This window comes from Pan paniscus, chromosome 2 (genome assembly GCF_029289425.2).
Source record: "Pan paniscus chromosome 2, NHGRI_mPanPan1-v2.0_pri, whole genome shotgun sequence".
Taxonomy (NCBI): Eukaryota; Metazoa; Chordata; class Mammalia; order Primates; family Hominidae; genus Pan; species Pan paniscus.
The window spans coordinates 51,977,049-51,990,749 of record NC_085926.1 but is presented as its reverse complement, the minus strand read 5'-3'; the positions used below and the strand labels follow the sequence as shown (position 1 = coordinate 51,990,749).

Here is a 13,701-nt window from a genome sequence, read left to right as displayed (position 1 = left end):
CGGGCGTGGTGGTGGGCGCCTGTAATCCCAGCTACTCGGGAGGCTGAGGCAAGAGACTCGCTTGAAACCGGAAGGCGGAGGTTGCAGTGGGCGGAGATTGTGCCACTGCCCTCCAGCCTCGGTGGAAGAGCGAAACTCCGTCTCAAAAAAAAAAAAAAAGAAAAAGAACACAGATCTCCTTGCCCAACAACATCCCTGAAGGACTCCTTTCTTTTTCAGGATCTTGAATAAGACTTAAGAGCCAGGTCCTGGAGAAACAGAGAAGGGAGGAGGCAGCCTGAAGGGGGCGGAGGCAAGCTCGTAGCACCGCCTCCACGTCTGGCTTGCGTTCTTCCGGGCTTCGGAACTTTTCTTCGCGGAGCCTGGGGAAGCTTTTCCAGTAGTACTTTCCGGCGTTGTTGACCCTATTTCCCGTGCTGCACCGCAGCCCCTTTCTCTTCCGGTTCTAGGCGCTTCGGGAGCCGCGGCTTATGGTGAGTGTTGGCCGCGCGGCATCCGATGCCATCCGCGACTTACGGGTGGCGGCGGGGCGCGGGCTGCGGAGAGGACTGGTGACCGACCGTGTGTCTGTCGGGAGCAAAAGCTGCGGGGTGGGAATGGTGCTTCTAGGTCCTAGGAGGGGGATGGCAGGGAAAGCCACTTTATTGGGGAATGCAGCTTTCCGGGGGTAAGGAGTTGATTTCAGGGCATCATTACCTGGGTTTGGGAGGCCAGGACTGGCGTTGGGTCGTGCAGAGTAAGCCGAGACTCGTGGAGGCTGCACATTCTCTGTCTGCAGGCTCATTCTGACCAGAATGGGGGGGGGGGGGGCAGAGGTGGCCCAGCCTGGCGAGCCCTTAACCCTGATCTCCACTTTTGTCTTCCAGGTGCAGACATGGCCAAGTCCAAGAACCACACCACACACAACCAGTGTAAGTTTTTTGGGCCCTGCCTACATCCCAGACCCTGGCAAGGACTGGTTCAGGCAAACTGGGACAGAGATGAAGGGGCACGTTTCCATTGTGGGCCTGAGGCTGATTGATTTCACCCAGTAATAACTTTAGGGTTATAGGTTTAGAGATCTACTTGAGATACAGAGTGTTTTGCATTTAGTAGTAAGGGTTTCCCATATCTCAAGTGTAGCTGCTGTAGGAAGTGTTGGTTCTCCCAGACTTGCCAGCTGTGATGTTGGGTGGTCTTATTAGAGGAAAGTTCTTTGTTGGCTTAATTCCCTTTTTTTCTCCCACAGCCCGAAAATGGCACAGAAATGGTATCAAGAAACCCCGATCACAAAGATACGAATCTCTTAAGGGGGTGAGTGCACTGAATCACATGGAAGTGTCTTTTCTTGGTCCAGGTGCACAGTCAAGGCCTTTCATGTAGTTTTTCTCTAGCTTTGGCTTCTGCCTGAGCACAGCCTAACTGGCCCACCCAAAGCCTGCAATTCCTTTTTCTACCCTACCAGACCCATAATAAAGCTTTCCTTGGTCTCCACAGCCTGAAGTGTAACCCTCTGGTCAGGGTGTAACTTGCCTCCTGAGGGCAGTTTGGCTATCTCCCTTGCTTGGCAGTGGCACTTAGGGTAAGGAGTGGCCTTGTCTGAGTGCGTGCAGGGCACATTCCCACACTGACCAGCCTTATGACCTCCATCTGACCCAGTGCTGGAGTTGGGGTCAGCTTCTCTTCCTGTGTCAGGGGGTTCTAAGGATTAGCTGAGAAGGCTGGAGGGTCTAGGGGAGAGCTGAGCATGTCCCCAGTCTGTTCCTTCCCTTTACTTTTGCTCTCTGTTCCGTGGAGTGAATCACAAACTCTGAGCCTCAGTTTCCCCATATTCCACCTTGGCTATAAGTCTTTTGGACCAGACTTGGTATTTAATTGACACCTTCTTCTAAAGAGGGGAGGGGGTGTCCCTGAGGGGATGTCAGGAAAAAACTTGGTTGAACCCCTGCTGTAGGAAGTTGAAGCCCCACAACCTTGGCAGACAGGGCAGCAAAGCAGCTTGTAATTTTGTTCTTGAAGGAGGTCTGCACAGCATTACCCAGGTGGCGTATTGGCTCCCTGGGGTGGTGGTATACTTTCTCTGGAAATAGTTTCAAGAGGTTGGGTATTTCCACATTTGAGGTTGACTTGATGCTGTCTTTAGAATGCTGGGTACCCCTATGGAGAGGGGCAGCAGGGAGAGACTTGGGGACCCACATGCTGCCACCTGTACCTTTCCTGCTTTTCAGGTGGACCCCAAGTTCCTGAGGAACATGCGCTTTGCCAAGAAGCACAACAAAAAGGGCCTAAAGAAGATGCAGGCCAACAATGCCAAGGCCATGAGTGCACGTGCCGAGGCTATCAAGGCCCTCGTAAAGCCCAAGGAGGTTAAGCCCAAGATCCCAAAGGGTGTCAGCCGCAAGCTCGATCGACTTGCCTACATTGCCCACCCCAAGCTTGGGAAGCGTGCTCGTGCCCGTATTGCCAAGGGGCTCAGGCTGTGCCGGCCAAAGGCCAAGGCCAAGGCCAAGGATCAAACCAAGGCCCAGGCTGCAGCTCCAGCTTCAGTTCCAGCTCAGGCTCCCAAACGTACCCAGGCCCCTACAAAGGCTTCAGAGTAGATATCTCTGCCAACGTGAGGACAGAAGGACTGGTGCGACCCCCCACCCCCGCCCCTGGGCTACCATCTGCATGGGGCTGGGGTCCTCTTGTGCTATTTGTACAAATAAACCTGAGGCAGGATTTGTTAGCCTCTGTCTATGATCCTGGGGATGGGTTTGGTTGCTCCATCTGTTGGTGTGGGAGAAGACATGGGTCTGGATGGTGGGGTGTGGGTGGGAGTCAGGAGATGGGGCCCTGAAGTGCAAGAGGAGGACCTAATGAATGAGAAATGATTGGGGGCTTTTGGGAAGCTCGGGCACATAGCTTGCTGGACTGTGTAACCTGCCGAGCAAAGGGAGAAATTTTTTTTTTTTTTTGAGACAGAATCGTGCTCTGTCACCCAGGCTGGAGTGCAGTGGTGCCATCTCGGCTCACTGCAAGCTCCGCCTCCCGGGTTCACACCATTCTCCTGCCTCAGCCTCCCAAGTAGCTGGGACTACAGGTGCCTGCCACTACACCCGGCTAATTTTGTTTTTGTATTTTTAGAAGAGATGGGGTTTCACTGTGTTAGCCAGGATGGTCTTGATTTCCTGACCTTGTGATCTGCCTGCTTTGGCCTCCCAAAGTGCTGGGATTACAGGCGTGAGCCAGTGCTCCTGGCCCAAAGGGAGAAATCTTAAACATCCTTATGAGGTCTTAAAGCTTACTGCAAGGGAGGGGAAGGGGCCCCGCTGAGCAGCTCTGCACTCTGGCCTGAGGTGTCCCAGATTTGGGCTCTTTTGGTGCACCTGGTCAGCATCCACTGCTCTGGGCTATGTTAGTCCCCCAACAGCTAGGGACCCAGGAAGGCAGGTGGTAGTGGCACTGCCTTACTCCCGTGACTGGTTCTGACCCTTCTGTGCCCCTGGGTCAGCTGCTTCACATGGAGGTCTTTATCCTCAGCAGTCAGTGAAGAAAGTACTGAAGTAATAGTAAGCCTTTGTGGAGGCTGCCTATAGAAGGCACCAGGTGGGCACTTCCTGGCCGCACTTAATCCTCAAAACCAGCCTCGGTCCAACCTCGGACACTTTAGAAACTCCTAAAGGGGTGCTGTTATGCTATAGCAGCAGGTGCAGCCCATGGTATGTGATCCCCTACTTCTGAAGTAGGTATTATGATTATCTTTGTTTCACGAGTGAGAAAATATTGAAGATAATGAACCTAGGAAGGGGTGGGGGTAGCATTTGATCTAGGCAGTCCATGTGGGGCCCTAGGAGGTTTCAATTGCCCAACCAGAGCTGGGGCTGCTAGCTCTTGACTGTAATCCTGGAAGTCTCTGGGTGGCCAACTGCCCCTTGCCAAGGCATGACAGGTGGAGGTGGGGTTGAAAGGGAGCAAGAGCAGGTTCTGTGTTCTGAAGGTGGTTTGGCCCAGACAGGCCACCAGGTTGATGACTTCCAAAGTGAGGTCTCTGCTGGTGTCCTGGACATGGGGTGTGAAGGTTCTCCGTTCCCCAGCCATCCTGCCATGAAAAAGGAGTGATCCCTTTACCAAGTTCCGGTCTGAGGGGGGAGGCCAGGTCAGGGCTTCAGCTGGGCTTAAGGTTATAGCCAACTGCTACCCTCAGCCTCCAGCTTGTACATGGAACCTGCCTTGTGCTCAGGAAGCACAAATTCCCAGTTCTTGAGTTTCAACTCCTTCACCTCCAAGCTCTGTTGTCTGGGGCAAACTATATTAGTGGAACCTGTTTCTTTTTCCTTTTTTTTTTTTGAGAGAGTCTCGCTCTGTCGCCCAGGCTGGTATGCAGTGGCGTGATCTCGGCTCACTGCAGCCTCCATTCCCTGGGTTCAAGTGATTCTCCAGAATCAGGCTCCTGACCACAGGCACATGGCACCATGCCTGGCTACTTTTTTTATATTTTCAGTAGAGGGGGTTTTGCCATGTTGCCCAAGCTGGTTTTGAACTCCTGAGCTTAGGCAATCCGCCTGCCTCAGCCTCCCACAGTGTTAGGATTACAGGCATGAGCAACCGTACCCAGCCAATGGAGCCTGTTTCTGCATCACTAGTGGGACCCAGCATCCATCACAAGACTGCTGTAAGGGTTCAATGAAAAGCAAGCCAGTCTAGGCCGGGCGCGGTGGCTCACGCCTGTAATCCCAGTGTGTCCGGAATTGGTGGGTTCTTGGTCTCACTGACTTCAATAATGAAGTTGCGGACCCTCGTGGTGAGTGTTACAGCTCTTAAGGTGGCGTGTCTGGAGTTTGTTCCTTCTGATGTTCAGATGTGTTCGGAGTTTTTTCCTTCTGGTGGGTTCGTGGTCTCGCTGGCTTCAGGAGTGAAGCTGCAGACCTTGGTGGTGAGTGTTACAGCTCATAAAGGCAGTGTGGACCCAAAGAGCAAAAGAAGAAAGCTTCCACGGTGGGGAAAGGGACCCCAGTGGGTTGCCCCTGCTGGCTCTGGCAGCCTGCTTTTATTCTCTTATCTGGCCCCACCCACATCCTGCTGATTGGTAGAGCCCAGTGGTCTGTTTTGACAGGGCGTTGATTGGTGCATTTACAATCCCTGAGCTAGACATAAAGGTTCTCCAAGGCCCCACCGGAGTAGCTAGATACAGAGTGTCCATTGGTGTATTCACAAACCCTGAGCTAGACACAGGGTGCTGATTGGTGTGTTTACAAACCTTGAGCTAGATACAGAATGCCGATTGGTGTATTTACAATCCCTGAGCTAGACATAAAGGTTCTCCACGTCTCCACCAGACTCAGGAGCCCAGCTGGCTTCACCCAGTGGATCCCACACCGGGGCTGCAGGTGGAGCTGCCTGCCAGTCCTGCTCCGTGAGCCCGCACTCCTCAGCCCTTGGGTGGTGGATGGGACTGGGCGCCGTGGAGCGGGGGGCGGCGCTCATGGGGGAGGCTGGGGCCGCACGGGAGCCAGTGGAGGGGGTGGGAGGCTCAGGCATGGTGGGCTGCAGGTCCCAAACCCTGACCCGCGGGAAGGCAGCTAAGACCCGGTGAGAAATCGAGAGCAGCGCCGGTGGCCTGGCACTGCTGGGGGACCCAGTACACCCTCCGCAGCCACTGGCCCGGGTGCTAAGCCCCTCATTGCCCCGGGACGGTGGGGACGGCAGGGCCGGCCGGCTGCTCCGAGTGCGAGTGCGGGGCCCGCCAAACCCACGCCCACCCGGAACTCCAGCTGGCCCGCAAGCGCGGCGCGCAGCCCCGGTTCCCGCTCGCGCCTCTCCCTCCACACCTCCCTGCGAACTGAGGGAGCCGGCTCTGGCCTTGGCCAGCCCAGAAAGGGGTTCCTACAGTGCAGCGGTGGGCTGAAGGGCTCCTCAAGTGCCACCAAAGTGGGAGCCGAGGCAGAGGAGGCGGGGAGAGCGAGCGAGGGCTGTGAGGACTGCCAGCACGCTGTCACCTCTCACCAGCACTTTGGGAGGCCGAGGCAGGCGATCTCCCCTGATGTCAAGAGATCGAAATCATCCTGTTCAACGTGGTGAAACCGTCTCTACTAAAAATACAAAAATTAGCCGGCCGTGGTGGCACGCGCATGTAGTCCCAGCTACTTGGGAGGCTGAGGCAGGAGAATCCCTTGAACCTGGGAGGCGGAGGTGAAACCCCGCCTCTACTAAAAATACAAAAAGCCGGGCGTGGTGGCGGGGACCTGTAGTCCCAACTACTCAGGAAACTGAGGCAGGAGAATGGCGTGAACCCAGGAAGCGGAGTTTGCAGTGAGCCGAGATCGCGCCACTGCACTCCAGCCTGGGCAGCAGAGAAAGAATTCATCTCAAAAAAAAAAAAAAAAAAAAAAAAAAAAAAGCCAGTCAAGTCCTGGCTCCTTGTCAACTGTGAGCAGGAGTGATTGTTATTTCTATTAGTACTAAGCCTGCAGCCCAGAGCCAGGCTCTAGACTTCTGGCTACAACTAGAAACTTAAAAAAATCCAACTACCCCACCCCAGCCCTGTCTCCCCTGCCCCACGCTCAGGGAAGTCAGAATAGGATAGAGCAGATCTGGCTAGATCAGGCTCTGCTACTGGGGCCATAGTTTACTCTTGGTACTACCTGGGGGTCCTAGCAAGGCTGAGATGAAAGCCCAGTTCCTGGGCCTCTGCACACACAGATCCAGGGTGCTGAGGCCCCTAAGATGAACTGACCTAGTCTACCAGGAACCCTGCCCCTCTGTGGCCCCTGCTGCCAACACAAGGGTGTACAGGTTTTGACAGGAGCCAGCAGTCACCGTTGGCCCTCTGCCTGCCCCTCATCTAGCAGGGGCCCAGCTGGTGCTATTCTGGTACTGTCTCAGGATCCCAGATGTACACCCAGGAAGATGGGAGTGGTTCCTGAGGTCCTTAGTATCCCCCTTTGATGGGAATGGAATCCCTGATAGGTCAGAACTAAGTATGGTGGCCACTCAAATAGGAACTGTGGCCCTTTCATGCTAGGCACAGACATGGCTGGATGGTACTGAATGGGTGTGCTGTGTCAAGGGGCACAGAGCAGTGTGGGGTAGTGGGGAAGTGCTCACAGCCAGGCTCAGTTTCCTCATCTGTGAAATGGAGATGCAACATGTCCCCAGGAAAAGGAAAATTCTTGCTCCACGAGTGTCCTTGTGTTAGTACTTCAGAGACAGCCCTGTCCATAGACTTTATTATTTGGAAGGGGGAAGAGGAGGTCCTTGGCACTGGTTGGGATGGAAGCCCCAGGGGCAAAGGTTTAGGAGTTCCAGGGCTCAGCTGTCACTGGGCAGGGCAGGCACACTGGCAAGGGCAGGCAGCAGGCGTGTATATATGTCCACCCCACGGAGGAACACAGCCTCATGCAGCCGTTCATCGTGGTCGTGCAGCAGCACAGGTGTGCGGTTCATGGGTGAGAAGCCTAGAGCTGGGACCCCCACCTGCAGGGGTGAGGAAGAGCCGTTAGGGAAAAGCCAGCACTCAGGCCCAGTCCACTGCCCAGGCACTATATGCAAGTGGCTCACCGCGCGGATATAGCGGTTGTCAGTAGCAGCAGGCATGATCTCAGGCTCCAGAGTGAGGTTCCTGTAGGAGAAAGAGCCTGATGAATGGGGAGGGAGAAAGCGAAGAATTGAAGGGGCAAAGGAAGGTGGGAGAGAGGTGGGAGAAGGAGGGAGAAGGGAGGGGGCAGCAGGAAGGAGAGGAGTAGGGGGCTGGGCTGTGAGGAGAGCTGGCCAGCGTGCTCACATATCCTTGCAGACCCGGCTAAAAGCTGCCCACCAAGGGTTTGAGTCATCAGTAGGTGTCACTTGGGGGTGCATCCACTTCTGAGGGACGGGAAGAATGGCAGGATCAGGACATGGGCCTGGGCATCTTGCCCTATTTCCCATAGAGTGGGCTGTGCCTAGTACATAACACCTCCCCACCCCCACTCCTTCACCTACCCAGACATCTGGGTGGCCAGTCCAGCCACAGGTCCTCTTTCAGCCCCTCAAATGTCCTAGGTCTGGGACCTTCCCACCCTCCGTCTACTTACCTCCTGTCCATCCTTCAGATCCTAGCCCAAGTGCCCCTTCCTCAAGATGGCTCCCCCAGACCTCTCAGACTAGTTGGATACTCCAGTTACAGGTTTTCAGAGTGCAAGGGGCCACCCTTTCCTGTACCACATGGGTTATATGAAAGTACGGCTGGGCGCAGTGGCTCATGCCTGTAATCCCAGCACTTTGCGAGGCCAAGGTGGGTGGATCACTTGAGGCCAGGAGTTCGAGACAAGCCTGGCCAACATGGTGAAACACTGTCTCTACTAAAAATGCAAAAATTAGCTGGGCGTGGTGGCAGGTGCCTGTAATCCCAACTACTCTGGAGGCTGAGGCACAAGAATTGCTTGAACCCGGGAGGCGGAGGTGAGCCGAGATTGTGCCACTGCACTGCAGCCTGGGTGACGGAGTGAGATTCTCTCAGAAAAAAGTAATATCACATAAATGTTTGATTTATATCTCCCCGTTTCACCATACAAGGGCATGAAATGTGCCTAATTTTACTCCCCACAGCATTCCCCAGCACCCACAGTGGCCTCTACAGTGAATGCTTGTTGGAATAAAATGTGTCTGTCACAGATAAAGAAATGCCCAGACATATGCAGACACACCAAGCACACACTCCACTGTTGCACACTTGGGTCTCCCCCGGCTCCCACACTCTCCCATCACATGTCCCAAGTCCATACCTGAGCAAACTCTAGGGTGACCCCCTCGCCAGCTGCCTGGCACCAGCTCTGCAGCTGCTCCTCAAAAGCCTAAGAGAAGGGAGACGAGCTGATCCTTCAGGCTTTCCAGAGGCCTCTAGGACAAGACTGAGGACCCAGGATCCCTCCTCCAAACCCAGGTGGAGGTGGCACCTTGAAGTCCACATCCGGTGCCACACGGAAGTCAAAGCTGGCGCTCATGGTGGCAGGTATCACGTTATAGGCCACACCACCCTCTAGCTTAGTCAGGTTCACGGAGGTCACGGACCCCTCTTTCAGGTGGGGGTTTGACTGCAGCCTGTGGTGCGGGGGCAGGGTAGCGACAGCAACAGATAAAAGAGGTGGCTCAGACTCTATCCTCTGTGGTACCGCCTCCCAGAGCCACCCCACCGCCTCCCAGGCTGCCTCACCTCTGCCATTCCTTCTCCCGGAATGCCAGGATGGAGTTTACAACCTTGTGCTATGAGAATATGAGGTTAAATGGGACAGTGGCCTCAGGATAGAGCCTCCTGAACTCCCAGACTCCCTCCCGGGGTGCCACGTACCAGCTTCTCTGCTGCTGTGTCCTCCATGAAGCGCGAGGCATGGCCTGGCCTCCCAGTGCTGGTAACCCGCACCCCTGGGGAGGTGTAGGGGGAAGGCAGTGTCTTCAGCCTGAGGGGCTGGAGACACAATCAGCCCTGGGGTGGGCCCAGGTCTCCCCCTCATTCCAGGCTCCTCTGGCAGGGTCCTGTCCCCACTCAGGGCCCGTAGCATACAGCTGGTTTCTGCCTATTCAGGGCTTGCCCTCAGAGAAGCTCAGATAGGAAAGAGCTGGGAGGCAGAGGCCCTGGGTTCAAGGCCTTCTCAGGCCTCAACTTTGCTGTGCAACCCTGCATAGGACCATGCCCTTTCTGGCCTAGCCTCCCACCTGTAGAGTGAGCCCTCCCTCCAAGCTCATACTTACACCAGGGACTCCGCTCACTATAAAAGACAGTGAAGGCATCAGTGGGATTGGCTATGCCTGAGGAGGGAAAGGGGGTTCAGAGGGTGGAGCAGCTCAGTCCCCACTAGCAGCCTCCTACTCCCTGCCTGGCTGCTCATTGGCTTGCCAACCTGCTCACCCTCATCCAGGGCAAAGCCTGCCCTCAGGGCGTGGAACTCAGGCCGCTGCACGAACAGCTCCATGCCTTGGTGACCCCCAACCTCCTCATCTGTAAAAGCAGCAGGGACATGAGATGAGGAGGCTGCCCCGCCCCACCCTCCCCTTTCCCAAAGGTATCTGAGCCACTCCTACCAGGCACAAAGGTCATGTGGATGGTTCTGGGGAACCGGTGGCCCTCCACCTTCAGCCTCCTCACAGCTTCCAGGTACCTGAGGGGGCATAAGCCAGGTGCTGGGGGAGCCACCAGATGCTCAGGCTGGCCCCACAGGCAGGGCCAGCAGGCTGGAGTCCTGTGCCCTGGACTTTACCCTGCCACACCCTGATAGGGACTCCAGAAAGTCCCTGCCCCTCTCTGGTCTGAATCTCCCTATCCATGCAATGGTCATGGCAGTAATTCCTGTCCAAGAGGTCAAAGTGTTCCTTGGCCTTGAGTTTCTCCAATCACCCCCTCAGGTCCTGGGTCAATCCACTGGACCAGTGGGGACATTGTGGAGGAGTAGGAATGGAGGACACTCACTGGATGCTGACGCACTTCATGTCCTGGGCACCCCTGGCATAGATGTAGCCCTCAGAATCCTTGAAGGCCTCAAAGGGGTCGTGACTCCAATGTTCCTGGGGGCAGGGATGGGAAGAGGGGCCCAAACCCCAAATTTAGCCATTAATCCACTCTGGTCAACAGTGGCCCGGCCCTAGGAGCCCACCATAGGGTTGGAGTGACAGGTGGAGTGGTGGGAGAGGAAAGACGGGGGCTGAAGAAGGCAGCTGATTGCCATCCCCCATCGCTGTCTCCTGCTTCCCGCCCCCCAGTCCCCACCCCACTCTGGCCCAGAACTTGCTGCTGGATGAAGGCTGCTTGAGTGGTGTAATGTCATAAGGATGTTGAGAGTTAGTGCCAGGACTGGGGCCAGGACCATGAGCAACTTGAGGTTGAATCCTGGGGTCTGCATCATGTCTGTCCCCAAGGCCTGCACTGCCCACCTCCCCAGCCCCTTACACACCTTGAAGACAGGCACCACATCCGTGTGGGAGTTGAGCAAGATGGAGGAGAGTGTAGGGTTGGTGCCTGGCCAGGTCAACACGGTCACCACATAGCCAGGTGCCACCTGGAGATGGTCAGGAGGGTAGGTGGTCTGAGCAGGGTGAGGAAGTGCCCAGGCCCACCTCCCTTCCCCGCTTAGGGCCCCAGGCTCACCTCCACTTTCTGACAGCCCAGGCCCAGCTGGCGGGCTGTCTCCTCAAAGAAAGCCACAGCAGCTCCTGGAGGCACAGAGTGTCTTGGGGCTGCTTCTGCCTACCCACGGCTTCCCACCAGCCCAGGCAGCCCGGAGAGTGGAGCATACCCAGAAATGGGCTGCTGCCTCCCCGACACACTCCATATCCCTCAGAGACGCTTGCATTTCCATCCCCAAGAAAGAAGATATTTTTGGCTACTCAGTGACCCTTTCTGGAAGTCCAGGGGGATGTCCAGGGTTGGAGGAAGGTGTTATCTTCCTTAAATATGGGCAACTATGGCACAGAGACATGAAGAGATTCACCCACCATCTCTCAGCTGATTAATCACAGAGGAGGAATTTGGACCCATGTACACAATTCCCAGCCACCAAGTTTTTTTTTTTTCTTTTCCTTTTTTTTTTTTTCTTTTTTTGAGACAGGGTCTCACTCTGTCACCAAGGCTGGAGTGAAGTGGTGTGATCTCGGCTCACTGCAGCCTCGACCTCCCAGGCTCAAGCGATCCTCCCACCTCAACCTCTGGAGTAGCTGGGACTACAGGTGTGCCACCATTCCTGACTAATTTTTGTATTTTTTCTGTAGAGACAGAGTCTTGCCATGTTGCTCAAGCTAGTCTTGAACTCCTGGGCCCAAGCAATCTGCCAGCCTCAACCTCCTGAAGTGCTGGGATAACAGGCAGGAGCCACCTCCCAGGCCCTAGCCACCAAGCTTGACTCCCTAAAGGCTGTGGCCTTTGTCCAGCCCCAGTGGCTTCTGGAGGGCCTCTCCTTTCCCTGTGGCTGCCTCAGGCTTCCCCCACCACTCCTACCCTGGAGAGTGAGGTGAAGTTTTTCTTTAACCAGCTGCCAGGAGTAACCTTGGTCAGCAGCAGAGTCTCTGGGGAAAGGGTTCCTCCCTAACCTGGAGGGGCTGCCTCAGTCTATTTACTTGGGGAATGGCTGGAGGGGTTGGGGAGCCATTTGGGACAGCAGAGTGGGGCTCAGCTGGGTGACAGGGGTTGGAGGCTGGTTTAGAGCACAGTCCCCGTCCCTTAGGCCCCGTCACAGGCTCTGGAACCACCGTCTTCTCACCATAGTCAGGCTTGGGCTGGACGGTGCGGATGCGCAGGTACTGGCGGAAGAGCGTCACCGATGGGTGCTCCTCCTCGGGACCCTTGCTGGTCATGGCGCTGCGCGTGGTGAGCTGGGGGCAAAGTGAATGGCTAACTACCCCTCCAAGACCCTGGAAATGGTGCGCTCCTGCACACAGCCTGTCCCCAAGGCGGCTCCCGGACTTCCCACAGGGGTAGGATACCGTGTTTCGGAGCCCCCATTAAGGAGCACCCATTCTGTTTCAGGCGCTGGGCTGTCTGCTTCCAGCACATTTCCTTATTTAATCCCCAAAAGAGCCCCATGAAGTTTGTGCTCAGAATGCCCACTTTACAGAGGAGAAAGCTGAGAGGCTCAGAGAGGTTCAAGGACAGCTCAGAGAGTAGCTGAGCAAGGTTTGAACCCAGACTTGTACTCCCCCCGCCCTCCAAAAAAAAAAAAAAAAGGCAAAAACAAAAACAAAAAACAAACAAGAAAAACCCCAACGCCTCCCAGTTGCCCGGCTTTCAAGCCACGGAGCCCCAGTCCCTCTATCCCTCCCCAGGGCCCCCACCTCACTCTCCTGTCGCTGGGCTCACGCTCGCCTCTCAGCGCCCTTCCCTGACTGTGGCCTGGACTTAGGGTCCAGCGAGGTCGCCTGCGAGGTCGCAGGCTCAGGACCGCCCCGGTCCCCACCACGTGGCCGAGGCCGGATGTCGGGGCGGAGACCGAAGACCGCCAGTGAGGGCCGTCCCAGCGCCAGCGGCCGCGTCGGCGCGGATGTCCCCGCCCGCCTCTGGTTCGGGCCTCAGCGAGATTACTGGAGGATTAGATCCGGTCCCGTCCCCGGGCAGCGGCCGCCGCGGCCAGCGCCGCCCCGCGAGTTGCGAGCTCCGGGCTGGCCCCGCTCTGACAGGCTCGCCCCGCTCTGACAGGCTCGCCCCGCCCCACACGACACGCCTGCCACTCCTGCCCCCAGGTATGCGCCGGGAGCTCAGGACGGTCCGGTCCCCTAAGGGCGCCTCCTCCTTCAGCCCCCGGATAGGGCGGGAGGAAAGGGGGCCGCCCCGAGGCTCTCAAGATGCAGAGCTGCAAAGCCCTGGGCCTGCGCCCTCGCCCTCCTCGGCAAGTCTCCAGCGGCTCCCCACTGCAGGCCTCAGCCCCTCGGGGAGGTCCTCCCTGACGCCTCAGCTCCACTTGTACTGAAGTTATTGGCCAATGTCTGTCTGCCCACACTGAGCTCCAGGAGGCTGTGAGCTCCACTTCCTGCAAGGTTCTGCCCGGGGCCGTGCCGAGCCCGGACAGTGCCTAGAATGGGAATGAATGCATGGACAAGAGCACGTGTGACGGTTTAAGCGTGCCACTGCGTGTGCAGTCTATCAGTGGATATGATTGTGTATGTGACAGTGTGAGATGGTGGGTGGGTGTGATGAAGTCACTGTGAATGGATGTAATTGTGACCCTGGATGGACAGTGTGAGGAAACTGGCTCCTCTGCAGCCACCAGAGGGGGAGGCTAAACA

At 56.3% G+C, this 13,701-nt stretch overlaps 2 protein-coding genes across 6 annotated transcripts; one reads left to right on the top strand and one right to left on the bottom strand.

Annotated features, from left to right (window-relative positions):
• Positions 1 to 313: 313 nt before the first annotated feature.
• Positions 314 to 2,700, top strand: RPL29 (ribosomal protein L29). Of its 3 annotated transcripts, none has more exons than XM_034956595.3 (4): positions 314 to 473; positions 867 to 911; positions 1,229 to 1,293; positions 2,208 to 2,700. In XM_034956595.3, the coding sequence occupies exons 2-4, from the start codon at positions 875 to 877 to the stop codon at positions 2,577 to 2,579; spliced, it is 474 nt and encodes a 157-aa protein (XP_034812486.1). In that variant the 5' UTR covers positions 314 to 473; positions 867 to 874; the 3' UTR covers positions 2,580 to 2,700. The 3 variants fall into 3 exon arrangements, with proteins under 3 accessions (XP_034812486.1, XP_054965982.1, XP_063458470.1); XM_055110007.2 differs by having other exon boundaries at positions 472 to 590; XM_063602400.1 differs by lacking the exon at positions 314 to 473 and adding an exon at positions 480 to 667.
• A 4,447-nt stretch (positions 2,701 to 7,147) lies between these two features.
• On the bottom strand, positions 7,148 to 12,936 carry ACY1 (aminoacylase 1). 3 transcript variants are annotated; one of them, XM_008972148.4, is made up of 15 exons: positions 12,754 to 12,936; positions 12,183 to 12,294; positions 11,075 to 11,139; positions 10,881 to 10,985; positions 10,400 to 10,494; positions 10,015 to 10,091; positions 9,842 to 9,931; positions 9,685 to 9,741; positions 9,284 to 9,357; positions 9,149 to 9,198; positions 8,892 to 9,036; positions 8,721 to 8,789; positions 7,742 to 7,821; positions 7,519 to 7,579; positions 7,148 to 7,434 (listed from the first exon to the last, which is right to left on the bottom strand). In XM_008972148.4, exons 2-15 carry the CDS (start codon positions 12,274 to 12,276, stop codon positions 7,270 to 7,272), a joined length of 1,227 nt encoding a protein of 408 aa, XP_008970396.1. In that variant the 5' UTR covers positions 12,277 to 12,294; positions 12,754 to 12,936; the 3' UTR covers positions 7,148 to 7,269. The 3 variants fall into 3 exon arrangements, with proteins under 3 accessions (XP_008970396.1, XP_054965977.1, XP_057157761.1); XM_055110002.2 differs by lacking the exons at positions 8,892 to 9,036; positions 9,149 to 9,198; XM_057301778.2 differs by lacking the exons at positions 11,075 to 11,139; positions 12,754 to 12,936 and having other exon boundaries at positions 12,183 to 12,298.
• Between the last annotated feature and the right edge of the window lie 765 nt (positions 12,937 to 13,701).